At 40.8% G+C, this 16,154-nt stretch overlaps 2 protein-coding genes across 8 annotated transcripts in view; both read left to right on the top strand.

The window, feature by feature from the left end:
* Window positions 1–2,361, top strand: part of MICU3 (mitochondrial calcium uptake family member 3) — a 52,565-nt gene extending 50,204 nt beyond the window's left edge. For 3 of the 5 annotated variants that reach the window (XM_053976248.1, XM_053976247.1, XM_053976246.1), the window contains one exon: window positions 79–167. Coding sequence is in view for 2 of the 5 variants with exons in the window: in XM_053976245.1 (XP_053832220.1) it covers window positions 79–189 (111 nt within the window). In the remaining 3 variants the exon portion in view is untranslated. Of the gene's footprint in view, window positions 1–78 lie in introns of all 5 variants that reach the window. The other 2 variants (XM_053976245.1, XM_053976244.1) reach the window with 1 other exon arrangement.
* Window positions 2,362–9,370: 7,009 nt separating this feature from the next.
* Window positions 9,371–16,154, top strand: part of ZDHHC2 (zinc finger DHHC-type palmitoyltransferase 2) — a 35,397-nt gene continuing 28,613 nt past the window's right edge. For 2 of the 3 annotated variants that reach the window (XR_008436855.1, XM_053976176.1), the window contains exon 1: window positions 9,371–9,515. The gene's annotated coding sequence lies outside the window, so the exon portion shown is untranslated. The remainder of the gene's footprint in view (window positions 9,516–16,154) is intronic. The other variant, XM_053976178.1, reaches the window with a different exon arrangement.

The raw sequence follows: 16,154 nt of genomic DNA, 5'->3' as shown, positions 1-16,154 counted from the left end.
GAATAAAATTTAAGGTAGAATTAATGAATTTAGTGAATGGTATCTTTTTTCCAATTGTATGTTTTTCACTTTTCACAGGAGACTCCGAAGTATGGTTGGAAGGAATATTACTCTTGTGTGATGACTGTAACCAGTGAGCATCTCAGAGATCTATGGAAGCAATTTCGGAGACAAGATATGCTGAGATAAAGGAAGAAAGCAGGATTATCTGCACTGGCTAGAATTATTTATTCCCATGAATTCTTAATGAAGAACAAACTAACCCAGGTGAATGGTGAATCTTCCAGCTGCAGTAGAAAACACAGGACTTCTTTTCCACTTAGAGTAGTGATCATCAACTCTTAAAACTGCTTTTCAGTATGTATTTTATTTAACTGATGAACTAACTATGCCATGTGAGTGGGAGAAGCCTTCTTTTGTAAGAACATCTTTGAATATTATTTTTTATTATTTTGAGATAAATTGTCATTTAAAAGGAAACAAAAATAAGTCTTACACCTGGGCAGGAAGACGTTTGGCATTGAAGAGAAACTGCCTGCATCAGCTTAGACTGTGAATTCACTTTCAGGTGAGCACTATTAAAAGTTGGTGCTAAACTGAAAATGAGACTACATTAAGTAGCATAACAATTACATATGAGTTGAATGGACAAATTAAACTCTTAGAGGCTGTTGTTTTACAAAGAGTAAAGCTGTTACGATTAAAATGTGAACGATAGGTATTTACCTAGGAAAAGTACTGTATGAACTATAATGTTCAGATTCTCCAAGTCTTATTATAATGTTTATGAATTTATCCTTTAAAAATAGTACAGATTTTAAGATGTCTTACAAGCAGTGTGTCAAAGAAAAGTCAAAATGTTCAAATTCATGTAGCACACACTTTGTAATATTTATTATAAATTTTATTGCCATACACTGGTATGTTTCTGGTAGAGTACAAATTCATGTGTTTCTTGTGAATAGTGCACTTTTATATGAAGTGGCACTGAGTAGAAATTATAGTTGTCTAATTTGCTACTCTGGAATGCCATATCTGAAAACTAGATAAATAGCTTGTGTTTGTGTCAAACAAAAAACAAAACAAAACATGAATGCATGCACAGTACAGAACAACACTATGTAATATTATTTTAATATTACTTGTTTGCTATCCAGCAGCAGCATTTTTCCTTACTCCCTATTAACATTATTGTTAGGCAGCAGGAATTAAATCCACACAAACAAGAAGACATATTTTTTACGCCCTTAAATCTTGAAAAGATTTACTGGATATTGAATAAATCTGTATCTGTTTAGGAAAAGACTATGCCATTAAATAATTCTACCTGAATAGGCACACACTTGAACTAATGTCAATAAATTGTCATCAGAAGCAGAAATATTTGGTAGTCAGACAATCAAAACAGAACTAAAATAATGCTTTTAAACATCTCACTACTCCAAATGATGAAATAAAACTTTTTAAAATTTTGTTCAGTGCACATGTTGCTCAATTACCATCTTATATGTCATGTGAGTAGATGTATGGTGTCTGTGTAACAGTGCACCTAAGTTTTGAAATGCTTAATTTCTAGTAAGATATATCTCTGGTAGAAAAATCAAAACAAAATTAAAAGGAAGCTTTTTTAAAGAAATTCCACACTGTGAATTGTAGAAAAAAATATGTCCTAAGTATGGCTTTTATCTGAAAAAAAAAAAAAAAAAAACAAAACCCAGGCCAGTTCAGAAAACTATCAAAGGATGATACTTCAGTTAATATTTCATGATAAATAAATTCAAAATTTCCACCTTGGTGTCCTTAAACTATTGACTGCAAGAAATAAATGAAATAAATTGAGATAAAGGTTCTTGAATTGACACAGCAGAACACAGATAAGCTGCAGTCCCTCTGTGATCATTTAGGGAATCAGCTGTATTCAATGTATCGTCTCGGTACGCAAAACTGTCTCACTGCTTCTTGTCAGCACACGCAAAACCCAGTTTGCTACTTCAATGGTGAAGGACAAAGAAAAAAGAAAACACTGGGAGTCACTGAAGGGGTTCCCATCCTTCCTTTTCATTCATGACTGCCCACTCACAGTGACCTCCCCTTGAAGGAAGCAGCTGTACTGTCATCATTTTGCTGCTCCACTGCCCTAGGCAATAGTGCACTTTGCTTTTATGGCTGGCTTGAAGCAATTTTAACATTTTTCTATATATTTCCTATCTATAGTTACTTACTATAAAATAAAATGTGAAAGTGTCAGATTAGTTTTTAAGACTATTTTTTCTTCATGTTTATTAATATTATTTAATATAAATATGAATATATACATATAATATTCCTGTTTATTTCAAAATAAATGCACTTGAAACTAATTTTCTTTGCAGTGGATGTAATTCAAACTATTTTGTCATAATAATCTTTTTTTTTTTGTAACATAAATGTGTAAGTGCTTTGAATTTGAGCATCTTGCCATGACAAAAAAATAGTCTTGTTTTCTTCTTTAGTCATCTCTTTATATAGCTTCACTTTTCAGCCACAGAATTCTGCATAAAATTCTGAAAATGCAAGCACAGGTGAAAGCATGGCATGGTAATGGCACATGCCATCTGCTGTAGAGGCACCCCTTGGATAAGCAGCAGTCACTGGGCTTAATAAAACCATATTAAAAATCTGCAAAATTCCTGGCAGCACAGAAGATGTGTATGCTGCAACTAAATTATGTGAAAAGTTGCGTAAATTAAGGCTTTGTTTAAGAGCAGCTCTAGTTCTCCTCTGTAAGTTGAGAAAACTGTAATAATGCAAGTAAATATTCAGAGGATACTTAGGAACTGCCCACAGATGCCCAGACCAGCTGGGATAAAATGAGAACTAGCAAACCTCAGCTTTGGGTAGCCTTGTGATACTAACAACTTTTGCCTGAGCTGTGATGAACTCCTAGCTCCTGGCAGAATATCCTGTAGTGCAGGCTGCTCCCTGATAATCTGCTGGTGTTTAAGATCCCAGTGGCAGTTTCCCTCCTTGCACATTTTAGCAGTAAGTAAGAGGATACAGACTCCGTCCACTGCAGATTCTCGCTTTGTATGGCATAGAACATTATCAGCCTGAAAGGAAAAAAACCCAAACTACTGAACAGTGACTTTCAGCATTTTAGTCACACTGCTAAGAGTGTGACTTAGAGTTATTTGATCTCTTCTTCTCCTGTCAGCATACAAATGCATTGAAGTAAAGGGGGAAAAAATGATACGGAAATTTTTTACTACCATGCAACACTGTGTTATATCATGGCCATTACCTAATGATGTGTCTTGCCCTCTTGTCCCTCTGAGGATATAGTCAAGACAGATTCTAGGAAAAGAACTCAAGACTAATACTTGCAGAAGGAAAAGAATCAGACCAAAATTTCACTATTCAAAAATGGATCTGGAACTAATTTTTAGCAATACCAAGTTTGAATTCCCCTTAAAATCAAGCCAAAACTTATATGAATATTTTCTAATATGTGTGAGGCCTGAAAGAGCAGTATTCTTCCCTATATCTGAGAATCCATGAAAGCATTTGGCACCCTGAACCTGTCAAAAGATAGTGCCCTTGGATATACTGCATTTTTTTTTCTTACACATACAATTTAATAGGAGGGTGTGCTTTAATCTTGAATGGGTAGTGTTAATTTTCTCCACTAGTTTGACTTACAAATTCCTCCCACAGATGAACATTATAATTAGCTACTAGCATTCTATAGAAATACTAGTACCCACTTGAATTTTTTTCTTAAAATACATGATTTTGTATATACAAATATTCATAGAAAAAGCAATTTATTACTTGTGGGTTTTTTTTAACCCTGATCCAGAAGCTATAACCTAGATTCAAAAGAGTATGACCCTGTAAAAATAAAATTTCAGGTATTCTAATCTCTGCAATAAAATACTGAGTCTGAAGTTAGTTACCTCGGCTTTACAAAAAATGTCCTTACACTTGGAAACCATGTGACAAAACCCACTACAAGGAGCAAAGACTGGAATCCAGAAGTCTCTGCTGTTTCAGGCAGATGCCCTAAGAGGCTGCTGAAGCATTTACTTTCTCTGTGCTGTGACCCTTGCAGCCTTTTTTGTATCATTTCATGAAGACAGTGGACAAACTACCAAAACAGGCTTGCAGTCTGGCAGTTAAAACATTTCCATGGGAAGTGGAAAGAAAGAAAATGTGGCTCTTGCTGCATTTTGTGCAGACATACTTTGAGGATCCCCAGCAACAAAAGGCACGAACATAGACAGGTATTTCATCCCTGGACAACAGCCAAACCTAGATGTATGGCCAAGGTATGGAGTGGCCCAAGTCTGTCAAGGCATTTCAGGGCATAAGCTGTAAAAGTAAGTTTTAAACTACCCTGTCTGGAAGAAGTGGGGGGAAAAGAAAAGAAAAAGGAGGTTATCAGATTGTTAATTTTAAATTTAAGTGTCTGCTTTTGGAGTCAACCATTAAATCACATAACTTCTACTCCAAAGGGCAGAAAGCACTGGAATGGTGTACACACAGCATGGGATAAGGTTTCTCACATACAGCTCTTGAAGGGTTTTCTACTGCGGGGGTTTTGATTTTTGGCTAAGCAGATACCTGTACAGATCTCCACTGCATGAGAACTAGTACTGATTGGAACTGGTTTTGTTTTTTCCCATGTTTCCCACCTTAAGTGACAAAGGGAGAAGCAGCAAGGGAATGAAAATTCCCAAATGAATGCATCTGGAAAAAAAAAATGCAATGAAAAAAATTACCACTGAAAGTGACAGAAGAGTGGGTGGATAAGAAGCCCAAATAAGACTTGAAAAAACTTACCTGAAGGCAGACTCTGACAAATGCAGTATTGTATCAACACAGAGGTAGAAATCAAGAAATCTAAAGAAGGAATTAGAAAGGAACTAAATGTGCCTCTCCTGTGGAGGACCAGGAAAACTGCCACAAAAATTTAAGAAAAACATCAAACAACAGGTTTGGTTATCCAAACAGTTGCAAATAATTAAGTAGCAAGCTGGGTTGAGAGGGCGAGCAAGAAGTTGAATACATCTGGGCCAGCCTTTCAATTAAAATACATTTGACAGCTAGCCTGAGACTGGGGAGGCTACTTAACTGCTTGTTTTCATGTAGCCAGGAGCTATGAACTATACACAGATGGTCCCTAACTCCAGCTGGGATACAAGATACATTTTCCAAGTGATATCTTATGCCAGAAATGTTGTGGACAGATTTCTTTTCCTGTGTGTGGTAAGTGTGGCCCGACACCCAAACATTCTGGAGAGATGCAGCAGCACAGTCACTGTCAGGAAGGCCAGGAGCATCCTTGCAGGGCTGCTGGTTCACCCAGTGAGTGCTGTGTGCCTGTCAGTCTGTCTGTGTGTTTTCCTGCTTCTAGCTGCTGCTCTGTGTATTGCACTTGTGTAGGAGTAAATATGTGTTTTCCTGTCCTACTCTCCCTCCTCCTTCACTGAATACATGGGACCTGGTGGGGGAGGAAGTATTCCATCATATCAGATTGCTTAACAGAGAGGAGCAGAGCCCCCTAGACTTGCAAAGGAGTAGTTTTTAATTAGGACTGCATGCTAAGGGTGTCAAGATGCCTTCCTTCAGAAAGAGGCAGAGTTTTCATTCCCCATTCTGCACCTCAACCCAGCTGGAATCTACCTGTCAGAGCATATGGGAGGAGAGAGCGCCTGCTTCATTAATGTCACCTGATCAAGGACCTTATCAAGTGGAATGACAAAGGGAGGAAGCCAAGCATAGAGATGCTCAATGCACCCGAACAACACTCACAGAGACAACAACAGGGACAGCCCTGGTCAGCCAGAGTACTTGGCAAGGGTATGTGGAGCGGGAGGATGCTTGTTTCAGAAATTCAGCTGAACAAAAACCTTGTCAAAATACAGTGAGCACCAAGCTGGACAGTTGGTGATTTGGGACCATGGAGCAGGTAAGAAGGTCTGGGATCTGGGCAGGGCTATCAGACAACCAGGGAGGCCATGCCTGTACTCAGGGATCGAGAACAATGCATGTGCTTGTGAGGATAGAGGGGAGGGAGGTGTGTGTGTTTTCACTAGTGACACTCAGCCTTGTCAGCCAAAGGGGAGAAAGGGAAAGGCTGTTGGTACTTGTGTGAGCCCTGGGCAGAGGCACTGTTGAAGTTGCTGCTGGTTGAGCATGAAAGCAGTGGCCACTTTCACCAGCCTGGGACAGAAACACCAGGTCACCACACTGGGGTCCAGCAGGGAGGAGGATGCCCAGCCCCAGAGCTATAGGTGGCAACCCCTTCCTTTACCGTCACTTTGCACAGCTGCATGCAGAGAATAGTCAGAAATGGCAATGTTAGAAATACCCAATGTATGCCAGGAGAGAGACATTTTAAAAAATCTACCAGCAGTAATTTGCATATACCTTGCCTGAGGGGAAAGCCTGAGTGGTACCACATATGACAAGAACGTTTTATTTCAATTTGCCAAACACTCAAGCTGCCTCCTCAAACCCCAGCTCCCTTCAGCCCAGCTCCTGACAAGAAAATTACCTTCATTTCCTCTCTCTTTTTGTTGCAAACATTTCATATAAGCAGCAATAAACTGTGCCCCAAGTAACCTCTCTCACTGTAGAGACAAAGCCCAAGTACACTGATTTGAGAAACCTCTCCATTAATACCCAATGGCTTGGACTATCCCAAGACTGACTTCTGCCATCACACAATGCTCCTTTGAATATGCCTGTTCTTGAATTTTTCTGCTGTTACCTAAAATTTCTGCAGGTCATAACACAGAGGGAGGAAGAGGAGGAAAAGCACGGTAGAAAGGCTGTCTCATGACCCAGCTGGAGAATGATGAGAGTCATGGAAGAAATAGAAAGTAACTCTGGACATGAAGGAGAGCTAGAGAGCCCATGTCCATGGGGAAAAGACACAAGAACAGGAGAGAGGGATTCTTTACAGCTCTCTGACCAAAGGATGCTCCGAGGTAATTCAGAGTATTAGTCAGGAAAAGCTTTTTTGTTTCATCTAAATTAAAGTGAAATTTGCCTGTTTATTTCACTAATTTTGAACCAGATAACGATGATTTTGGAGCTACAGTAAAGCATACACTATAGTAATTATTCATGTAATTACTAGCATATGAAATAAGAAAATTCTGATTACTGTTGAGCAGTGTCTGATTAAAGTTGAGCAGTGAGCAGAGGGTGGTAGTGGCCATGGAAAAGATAGAATACTGAATTACACGAGCCCATTTCCTTGAAGGGATAATGAAAAGCTTCTGAACAGAATTTGTATGATATAATTTAAGGTCTTTGTAACACATCATCTTTTTATTCCCACATTTCTGGCAAACTGCCACCTCTCTATATTCTTAAAATTTTATAATAACTATGATTCCAAAGAATAAATTACTATATTATAAAGTTTTCTCTAGTGTTTACTGTGTTTCCCTGGCATGTGCTGTTAAGCCCCGAGTCACATACAGCATTTTAAAATGGTTCACAGGAGAAATCTTTTCATTGCCCCTAAGATGATGCAAAACCTACTTCATCCTTACATACACAGCATCTAGCTGCAAACTTCTCAAGGAACAGACATATCTCCCTGGAAACACAGAACACAACAGATGCATTGTCCTTGGTACCTGAGAGAGGTCACTGTCACGTATTTCCAAATAAGTGTAAAAAGCCATCAAATGAATTTAATTGCCTTCATTTCTTTTAACTTTTGCCAGCAGAGCATGGGGTTTGCCTTAAGGCAATGGTAATCTTATTCTTTCTACTTTTAAAATCTATGTTGAATAGTCACAGATGTTTTCATTAAAACATAGTAAAGTAAAATCCTTTAATTGTTCTGTTAAAATGCTGGCTTCAACGATGACTTGCACGATTAATTAAGGTAAAATAAAAATCTTTTATTGTCTATATTATGTTGGTTTCAGTCCCTTTACTCTTGGTTTGAGAAATATAGCATGCAGGAATAGAAAATCTAGCTTTTCAGCACCATTCACTGTATCTTCACCTTTAAATGTATAATATAGAATTCCCTATTATGCAGAATCATTTCTTAAATTATTATGTTCCAATCTTTTGGTAGTATATTTTATTCATTTCTCTACTGTAATAACCATACATTGAGGAGACAGTTTTGCTGTGCCCTTCAGAATGATATACAAGTCTTTTTCCTGAATAGGCAAAGGTGATTTACTGGGACATATATATTATTCCTCTCGATACATCATTCTGTGTTGGTCATTCACTCAGTTCAGTGTGGCTAACTGAAATCACTCTGTTTGGTCTTACAGTAAGAGGGGTGCATGATTTTGCATCACATAAAAACACTGCAGCCATATGGTCAACTTCTTTTTTTGTACCTCTTCAACAAACATACTATAGCTACTCCATTTCCTACTCTGGAACCTGCCAGCAACACCTACCATTGGTTCTGTCTTATTTTCTCCAATATTTTTCTCAGCCTTTTTCTCAAACAATGACAGTTGTAAGCCTTCCAGATAGTGTTATCTCCTGCATGAGATATTAGACAAGGTTTTCTTCAAAGTCCAAACCCGTTTTAATCAACCAGCTACTTCCCACCTACTGCACTGCTGATGCTCTGAGATTGCAGAAGTACTACAGACCATGCTCGACATTTCCCAATTTTGCAATGATAATTCAGCAAGATTAGAGTGCACACAACATAACGCAGGCAGGGTTCGCTGTTATAGTTCAGAAGTGTTTCATTACGGTGAGTATAATGTAAAGCTTTTCGAGGAAGGGTGAGTCAGCACAACCTTCCGCCACCTTCCCTTGCACGAACAGCTGCCAAAGGCCACAAGCCAGCCATGCTTGCCCACCGTGTCCTCCCACCGCAACCTGCCCGCCAAGGCACAGCAGCCCGCAACACTTGTTCGCTGTACCCCGAAGCGTTATTTGCAAACGAGGCAGCGCTTTTTGTAACCGGGCGTTTTAAAGCGCTTCCAGGGTGGTGTTAAGCGTCGCCATCCCGGTTTCAGAGGGGGATGAGGAGGGAACCAGCGTCGAGCCCCGGGCGCTCCCCGCCCCAGCACGTGGCGGCCGCCCGAGGCCGGAGCCGCGCCCTGCGCCGGGTGGGGCCGCTGCGCCGCCCGCCCTGAACTTGGCGGCCGTGCCCGTGCCCCCCGGCCCGGCAGAGACACCCGGACCCTGAGAGGACGCTATGGGCTCTCGGGCGGCTCTTTCCCCGCTGCCGTACCCTGCCCAGCCCGGGCGGAGCGGCGGGCGGGCGGTGGGAGGAGCGGCCGTGCCGGGAGGGTGGGGCCGGGGCGGGCTCCGGCGGGGAGCGCGGCCGGGGCCCGGGCCCCCGGAGCGAGCGGCCGGGATGCGGTGCGGGAAGATGGCGGCATCGCCGCCGCCGGCAGCCGGGGCGCCGGGCACTTGGGGCGGCGTGCGGCGGCGCTGCCAGCGGCTGCTCTACTGGGTGCCGGTGCTCTTCATCTCCAGCATCCTCTGCTGGTCCTACTACGCCTATGTCACCCAGCTCTGCCTGCGTGAGTGCCGCCGCGGCGGCGGGGGGCGGGCGGGACGCGGGTGGGCGCCGCCGCCCCTGCTGGGGGAGTGCAGCCGGGCGGCACGGGCACGGACACGGGCGGCCGCCTCTGTTGTTTGCCGGGGCCGCCCCTGGCTGCTGCTGCTGGTACCGCTGCCACGCCCGGGCCGGGGCCGGGGCCGGGGCTGGGCTGGACGGGTTCCCCCGTGTCCCGGCCCCCTGGGCAGGCGAGGGACGTCCGCGCTGCCCGATATCCCCCGCGACCGATGGCGCCTGGTTTCCACTCACGCGATGGGGGGAGCTGGGCGCACGGGGCTTTCCACAGGCGTGAGTTTCCCTCCGTGGAGTGCGCAGAGTGTGGCCGGTCCCAGCCCCGGACACAGGAAGCGGGACCGGCCGTGCAGGTGGCTGAGCAGAGTTCACCGTCCCGTCGGCGCGCATACACATGTACACACACACATGTGCAGAGCCATTTGGGGGCGGACGTGGAAGCCGGCATAGGTATAGGAAATCCGCGAGTCTCCCTGTGCCACCCTTCAGTCGTCTAGAAAATGCCCAGCTGTCACAACTTCTTGATCCCTTCTTTGTCGTCGCCAGCCTGCCAGTACATTCGGCAGTCATCCTGACCGCACACCTTGGCACCTGATCCTTAGCGTCAGGCGGATCGTTAAGTACGTACTAGAGGCTGGGTGTGATATGAGCATTCGTGTGAATTAGAGCAGCCGAGCCAGAAGGATTTATTAAATGACCAGCTCACTAGCCTCCGTTGGTTTGGAAGGTTTTTTTGTTTTTTGTTTTTTTTTTCTGATTTTGGTTCTGTTATGGTGTATCTTGTAGAAAACTGTTGAATCTGATTTTTAGAGGCTAATGTGTGGCATATTGATGTTTCAGTAACAATGTCAGCATAATGGCACACAGGAATATAAGTTAGATGTAGTTTTCAGCTGTTCATGTTGAAAATCTCATCGGTTTAGTACCTAATTTTTGATTTTATCTTTTTTTAACTGCATACAGAAAACTGATAGGATTTTTGTCCTATGGATGCTTGGCTGAGCAGTTGAGGGATTAAGCAAAAAGTGATTGCCAGGCCTAGCACCTCTGGTTTTTGTATCAAGACTTGTTGTAGTTCCTATATTGGAGGTTAGGCTTTTTGCGTTTTTTTCTTTGCTAACTCCATTCACATCTGTTCATTTTAAGCAACACTTCAATAAAGTTGCTGTGCCCTCATGAGAGGAACAGTGAAGTGTCTACCTCCAGCACAAGGAAGCAAATTGTCTGCAGGGTTCTGGGAATTGACTGAGTAAGCCTGGAAAGGAGAGCTGTAAGCTGACACAAGGAGGGCAATGATGATCCAGGGAAGAGCCGCACTGTAATTAATGTTCTGATGTCTGCAGCCTTGTGGCCAGTAGGCTTGTTCTGGGCACTACTGCTTCAGTATTTTACTATATTTTTTGTTTTGCATAACTGTACAAGAGAGGAAGATTTCAGCTTACCTGAAAGCAGGTACCTCTTAAGGAGATGACATGCTTGAAACTTGCTTCAGACTATAAACAGTGGTTCACTGATTCCTTGAGAACCCCTCAAAGCAAAAGGCCCACAATGGGAGGGAGAGGAAGTGAAATCTTGGAGCTCAGCTAAAGCATCTTTTAACTGAATTCCTTTCAATGGACAAGGGTGATTTGTTTGTTTGTTTGTTTATTTCCCACCCACCCCGACACATTCCAGTGGGAGCTGGCTCACCAGGTTTTTAGTTCAGCATAATAGTCATCCATGATCTCCAGTAATTCCATCTTTTATCTATATCTGGATCTTTTCCCTCATTTTTGGCATATTAAAATAAAATAAGCTTATGTTTTGTCTTACTAATGAATATTTAGTGTAAACAACAGAAGGAATAACTAACAACTCTGGGAACGAAAGCCAACGGCAGGAATAGACTGTAAGCATTTCAGTGCTTTGAAGCCAGCCTGTCTATTCAGTGCATCTTTTATTCCTGCAGCACTGAATGCTAAAGAGGATGTATATAGCTGGGTTTTTTTCTGCAGCTTTCTGTCATTGAGGCTGACAACATACAGGGAACAGTGTTAACTGTTGTGCAATAGGACCTAGCAAGGACTTTGCGCTGTTGTAATGTAAGTGGTCTCTTTGAGCTTTTAGTAATGAGAAAGTGTTTCAAATGTAGTATTTTGAATGGGTTTGTGGTTTTTTTTGTTAGAGTTTATTTGGGTTGTTTTTTTTTTTAATTTCATATGAGCATTATAGGAGGGACAATTTTTTTTTTTTTTAAGAAATCTACTAAACTGATTCCTTTTATACCTAAAGCTGAGTAGTTACAGTATTGAGTAGCATTTTAGAAACAAAAACAGGTTTTAGAAACAGAAATCCCCTGTTTTAACACCAGTTTTGCAATGTCTAGAGTTCTGTCTCTTTTATTAGTGGATTCGGGTAAGTGTTTGTGCAGCTTTAACCTTTAATGAGAGGAGAAAGGTGTTGAACACTAGCAAACTCTTCTTTCTGCTGAATGTAGAATGAATACTGGAATATAGAATGAATACTGGAGTTAATATTTATATTAAATAAATATCCAATTAATACTGGAATTAAATATTAAATATGAGTTGGTCTTAGAGCACTCAACTAAAAATTGCTTACCCCTAATCCAGTGCAATTCTCTTGATTTTGCCAGTATTGTCATCTCACAAGCCCTGTCTAGTAGTAGTACTTCTTTTTTCACCCTGGATAACTTTGTGTTTAAAATTACTGTCTTTAAGTATTCCTTCCCTTAAAAAATATTTTGAGTGTGTTTATGAGAACCTAAGGGATACAAATTTGTTGTTCTTTCTCTAAAAAGGATGGCAAAATACATGAGGCGTACAGTGAGTAAAGTGAACTTTGATAGCTCAAGCTACTGAAATTTCAACCTAGGATACATGGAACAACAGTAACATGAAATGCAAATTAAATACTTCACCCTAGCACCTGTATCCTTGTGTCTGTACTCAGAAAATACACATTGGATTCAGTGTTTATGAAAACCTGAAAATGAACATTCAGTGTTTATTAAAATCTTTGCTTGCTTCACATGCAAAGGAAAAAAATTATTCTTACATTTCCCTTCTTAGATACCTCTCTAATTCAGGTTAGTAGAACCATAAGGGACTTGGAGGAGTTATCGATTCCATGTTTTAGGTAGCGCAGAACCAGTAGTTACTTGCGGTTTCTGACTGCTTTTTATCAGAAATGTTCTTGGCAAATGCAGGTACTGACATCCTTTTGTTTTGTTTTGTTTTCCTACCTGCTCATGATTTGGAGGTGCATGTAACAAGGAAAATGTAAAAAAATTGACAGTGTTGTGACAGCTGCTTTTAGGAAAAATAGGTGCTTAGCTGATGAAAGGGTTATCCTGTAGATACCCTGTATCCAATAGAAAATTGATGTTTTTGTTCTGTTTTGATCCATTTTTACATGGCACTAATTTTAATTCAGAGGATAATGCTCTTACTCAGGGAATCCTGTCAGAAAATGCAGCTTGAATTAGTAATTTTGAAGAAGGAAAATAGATTTACTATGGAATAAACGAGCAATAAGCATTTTGTGACTACTCCAGTGAACGGAAAGGGAGGAAATATTGCCACCTGGTGAGCGATTTGCCTGATTTGGAAAAGAATAAATGACTTCAGCATAGCTGAAGAGGGAGTACAACAAGACATTCACAGTACTGTCAGGAGCGCTCATAAGTCACAGCTTTGTTTTTGGTGTAGAATATGTGACTGGTGTCTGTCCACAGCTACCTTCAGAATGGAACAGAAAGCATGGAATGACATCCAGCTGCTAAACATGTTAATGATCATGAAAGATTTTTGCTGGAGGATCAGATTGATTAATGCTGAATTGAGGTTTTTGACCCTGTGAACCATCAGTGGAATGGAATTATAACAGGATATAAAGCTGCTTAATTCATCACAGTTTAGAGGCAGAATTAATACATGCCCTGTGGGCTTGGCACAGTGTCATCAGGGCAGTGGCAGAAAATAAGGAGATAGAAGCTGATAGGGTGGGGGGGGGGGGGGGGAAGCTAAAAAAAAAAAAAAAATAGAGTTAGACCCAGGATTTGGTCAGCTGGATTCAAGCTCTTTGCTCAGTATGTTCTCAGGATAGATTAAAGGATTTATGGTACTTGCAGTTTATGTCTTGTAACCATTTAGGGCTTAGGTTTGGCTATAAAAATACAAGTACATTGTAGCATTGCAGTTGGCTGTTGTCAAATACCGGTTAAATATGCTGTCTGCACATAAGCTGCTAATGTGCAAAAGTACTTTGGTCCAAGAAAGTTTGCATTTTTATTCCATATTTTGGAAATACTACCTTTTTTTCTTTTTTTTTTTTTCCCTCTTCTGACATCTGTGGTTACTTTGAGAAAAGTTTCAAAACTGGTGGCTGAAGTAGAATTGGCTTCTGAATTATAGCCAGCAGTGCTTCTGTGCATTTCCCAAATTTCATTTGAGCGCTTTCTCAGACTTTCAGAGGTAGCTGCCATTCTACAGCTCTGAAACAGAATTGAAGTCTATGTTAAGTATAGCTGGATATCTCTCTGAGTAGTGCCCAGTGCACTGTAGGTCTGTAGACCTGTAGGTCTTGTGCCTTGAAATGTAAAAAATGGTTGGAAGTTGAAAACATAAGGTCTGTGGTGAAGATATAGTTACTGGACAAGATTATGTTTTCAGTTAGAGGTTTAACATTGCTTGATACATGACTTTAAGAGTTGTTCTTGTCAGGCTGCTGTTTTTGTTTGCTGAAAAGTGTCTGACAGTGCTGGCAACACAAGTATCTGCAACTATGGTAGAGCCAGACACTTTTCATTCTTCCATCTGTCTTTGTAATTTGGAAGGTAAATGGGAAGTTTGTAAAGAAGAAAGATTAAGTCAGTTCTTACTCATGACCTATACAAAAGCAGTGGTTTGTGACCTTACCTGCAAAGGTACCGAATAGCAGCTGCTGCTGGGCAAGTGGACAGTGCATTTTGATGGGCACAGGGTTAAAATGAATCTTCTGAAACATTTGCAAATACCATCAATTGCAAATGTATGGGTTATTGATGACTGCCTTTGCCAACCTTAAATATCCCAGAAATATTTCTGTTACTTTTGTTCTGAAACAAAGCACTGGAAGCACTTTGTCACTCTGAATCAATGCAAATGACTGCTCTGTTTAGCAGAGAGGTAGGTTCTTATTGCAAGCACTGATATTTTTACTAAAGGACTATTGCAGGCAATGACAGAACACTTGTCACAACTATAAAACACTTTTATGTGTGCACAGAGCTGAATCAAACTGCATCTATAGAACAGTATTTTACAGCTTCAAATATGCTATAAAGATAAAATGTGTACTTAGTTTTGTGAATCAGATCCAAGATGTTAAACTTCATAAAAGTTTGAGAGAACCATCTATTTATAGATGTGGCTGCAGTCTCTGCATCCGATGTATCTTGTTCTCCCATTTCAAAGATTTAAATATTTTAAAAATGTACATAAAATATGATAGCAGAATTTTGTATATCCACTTTCATCACAGCTTTTAAAAATTAATTGCTTTCTCCCATTTTATTTTTTTTATTTTTTACCTTATTTTTAAATCTTAAAATCTTTAATTTTTAAATCTTTAAAGCCATTAAATTTACAGTTCAGAAACGTTGGGTTTAGAAGTCAAGCAAAATTTAACATTACAAAACCAATGCACATTTTGATGTGAAATCTTTGAAAATCTTTTGGTATTTGTGCTAGCAGTGTGTCTCACCACATCTCTAGCTATGTGGAGATGGATGTCTACCCAGTTTTTACATGGTTGAGTGAGAATTAAGATTTCTAGAGAAAAGTGGAAATTAAAGAAGTGGGAAATCCACTTGGTCCAACCCAGTGTGCAAGGTGCCTAGTAAGGTGATTTCTCTTCTGAGCAAACTAATTTGGTGATGGAAACCATCCTGGACTTTTTAAACACATTCTGTCATCTTTGCAATTGTTCTCTCCAAGCACAGGCTGCTTAGTGGCATTGACTATTGAGTGTGCTGTTCCTGTTTCTGGCTGCTTGTGGCTTGGGGCAAGCAGGGAGCAATGCCTCTGGCTCAGGAAATTGGCATCTGCCTTGGCTGAAATCCTGTGTCTGTCCCAACCCGGTCCCTAATTCTGATGAGCACCATCTGCGAGCTGCGTAATGAACCAGAGAGGCTCTAATGATGTGGCAGTCTGGTGGTACTGAACTGTAAATGGCATCCTGATGCTTTAGCAGTGCAAGCGTGATTCTTAATGAAATACTGCCCCTGCAGTATCTCAGGCAAACAAAGCTGTAACTTTTTAATGATTTCCTGAAGACAAGTCACGTTTTTATAATTATTTCCAGCTCTGAGTATACAAGAGTATCATTCCATTTTGGTCTCAAAGGGATTTACCCTGTTTTCTCACAGAAATTGCTTAGCAGTTGGGATTGCCATGTCCTTTGTGTTTATTTTAGTCATCATAGACATAAATGCTTTTACCCATATTATTTCTGTGCTGTTTAACTATCAGCAAGTGCATTTGCAGCATTTCAGCTGATATTTATTAATGACAGAATGCACAGTCTGACCTACTTTTCACCACAGTGA

This window comes from Vidua macroura, chromosome 4 (genome assembly GCF_024509145.1).
Source record: "Vidua macroura isolate BioBank_ID:100142 chromosome 4, ASM2450914v1, whole genome shotgun sequence".
Taxonomy (NCBI): Eukaryota; Metazoa; Chordata; class Aves; order Passeriformes; family Viduidae; genus Vidua; species Vidua macroura.
The sequence above is the reverse complement of the archived record's forward strand: the minus strand, read 5'-3'. Positions and strand labels throughout refer to the sequence as shown.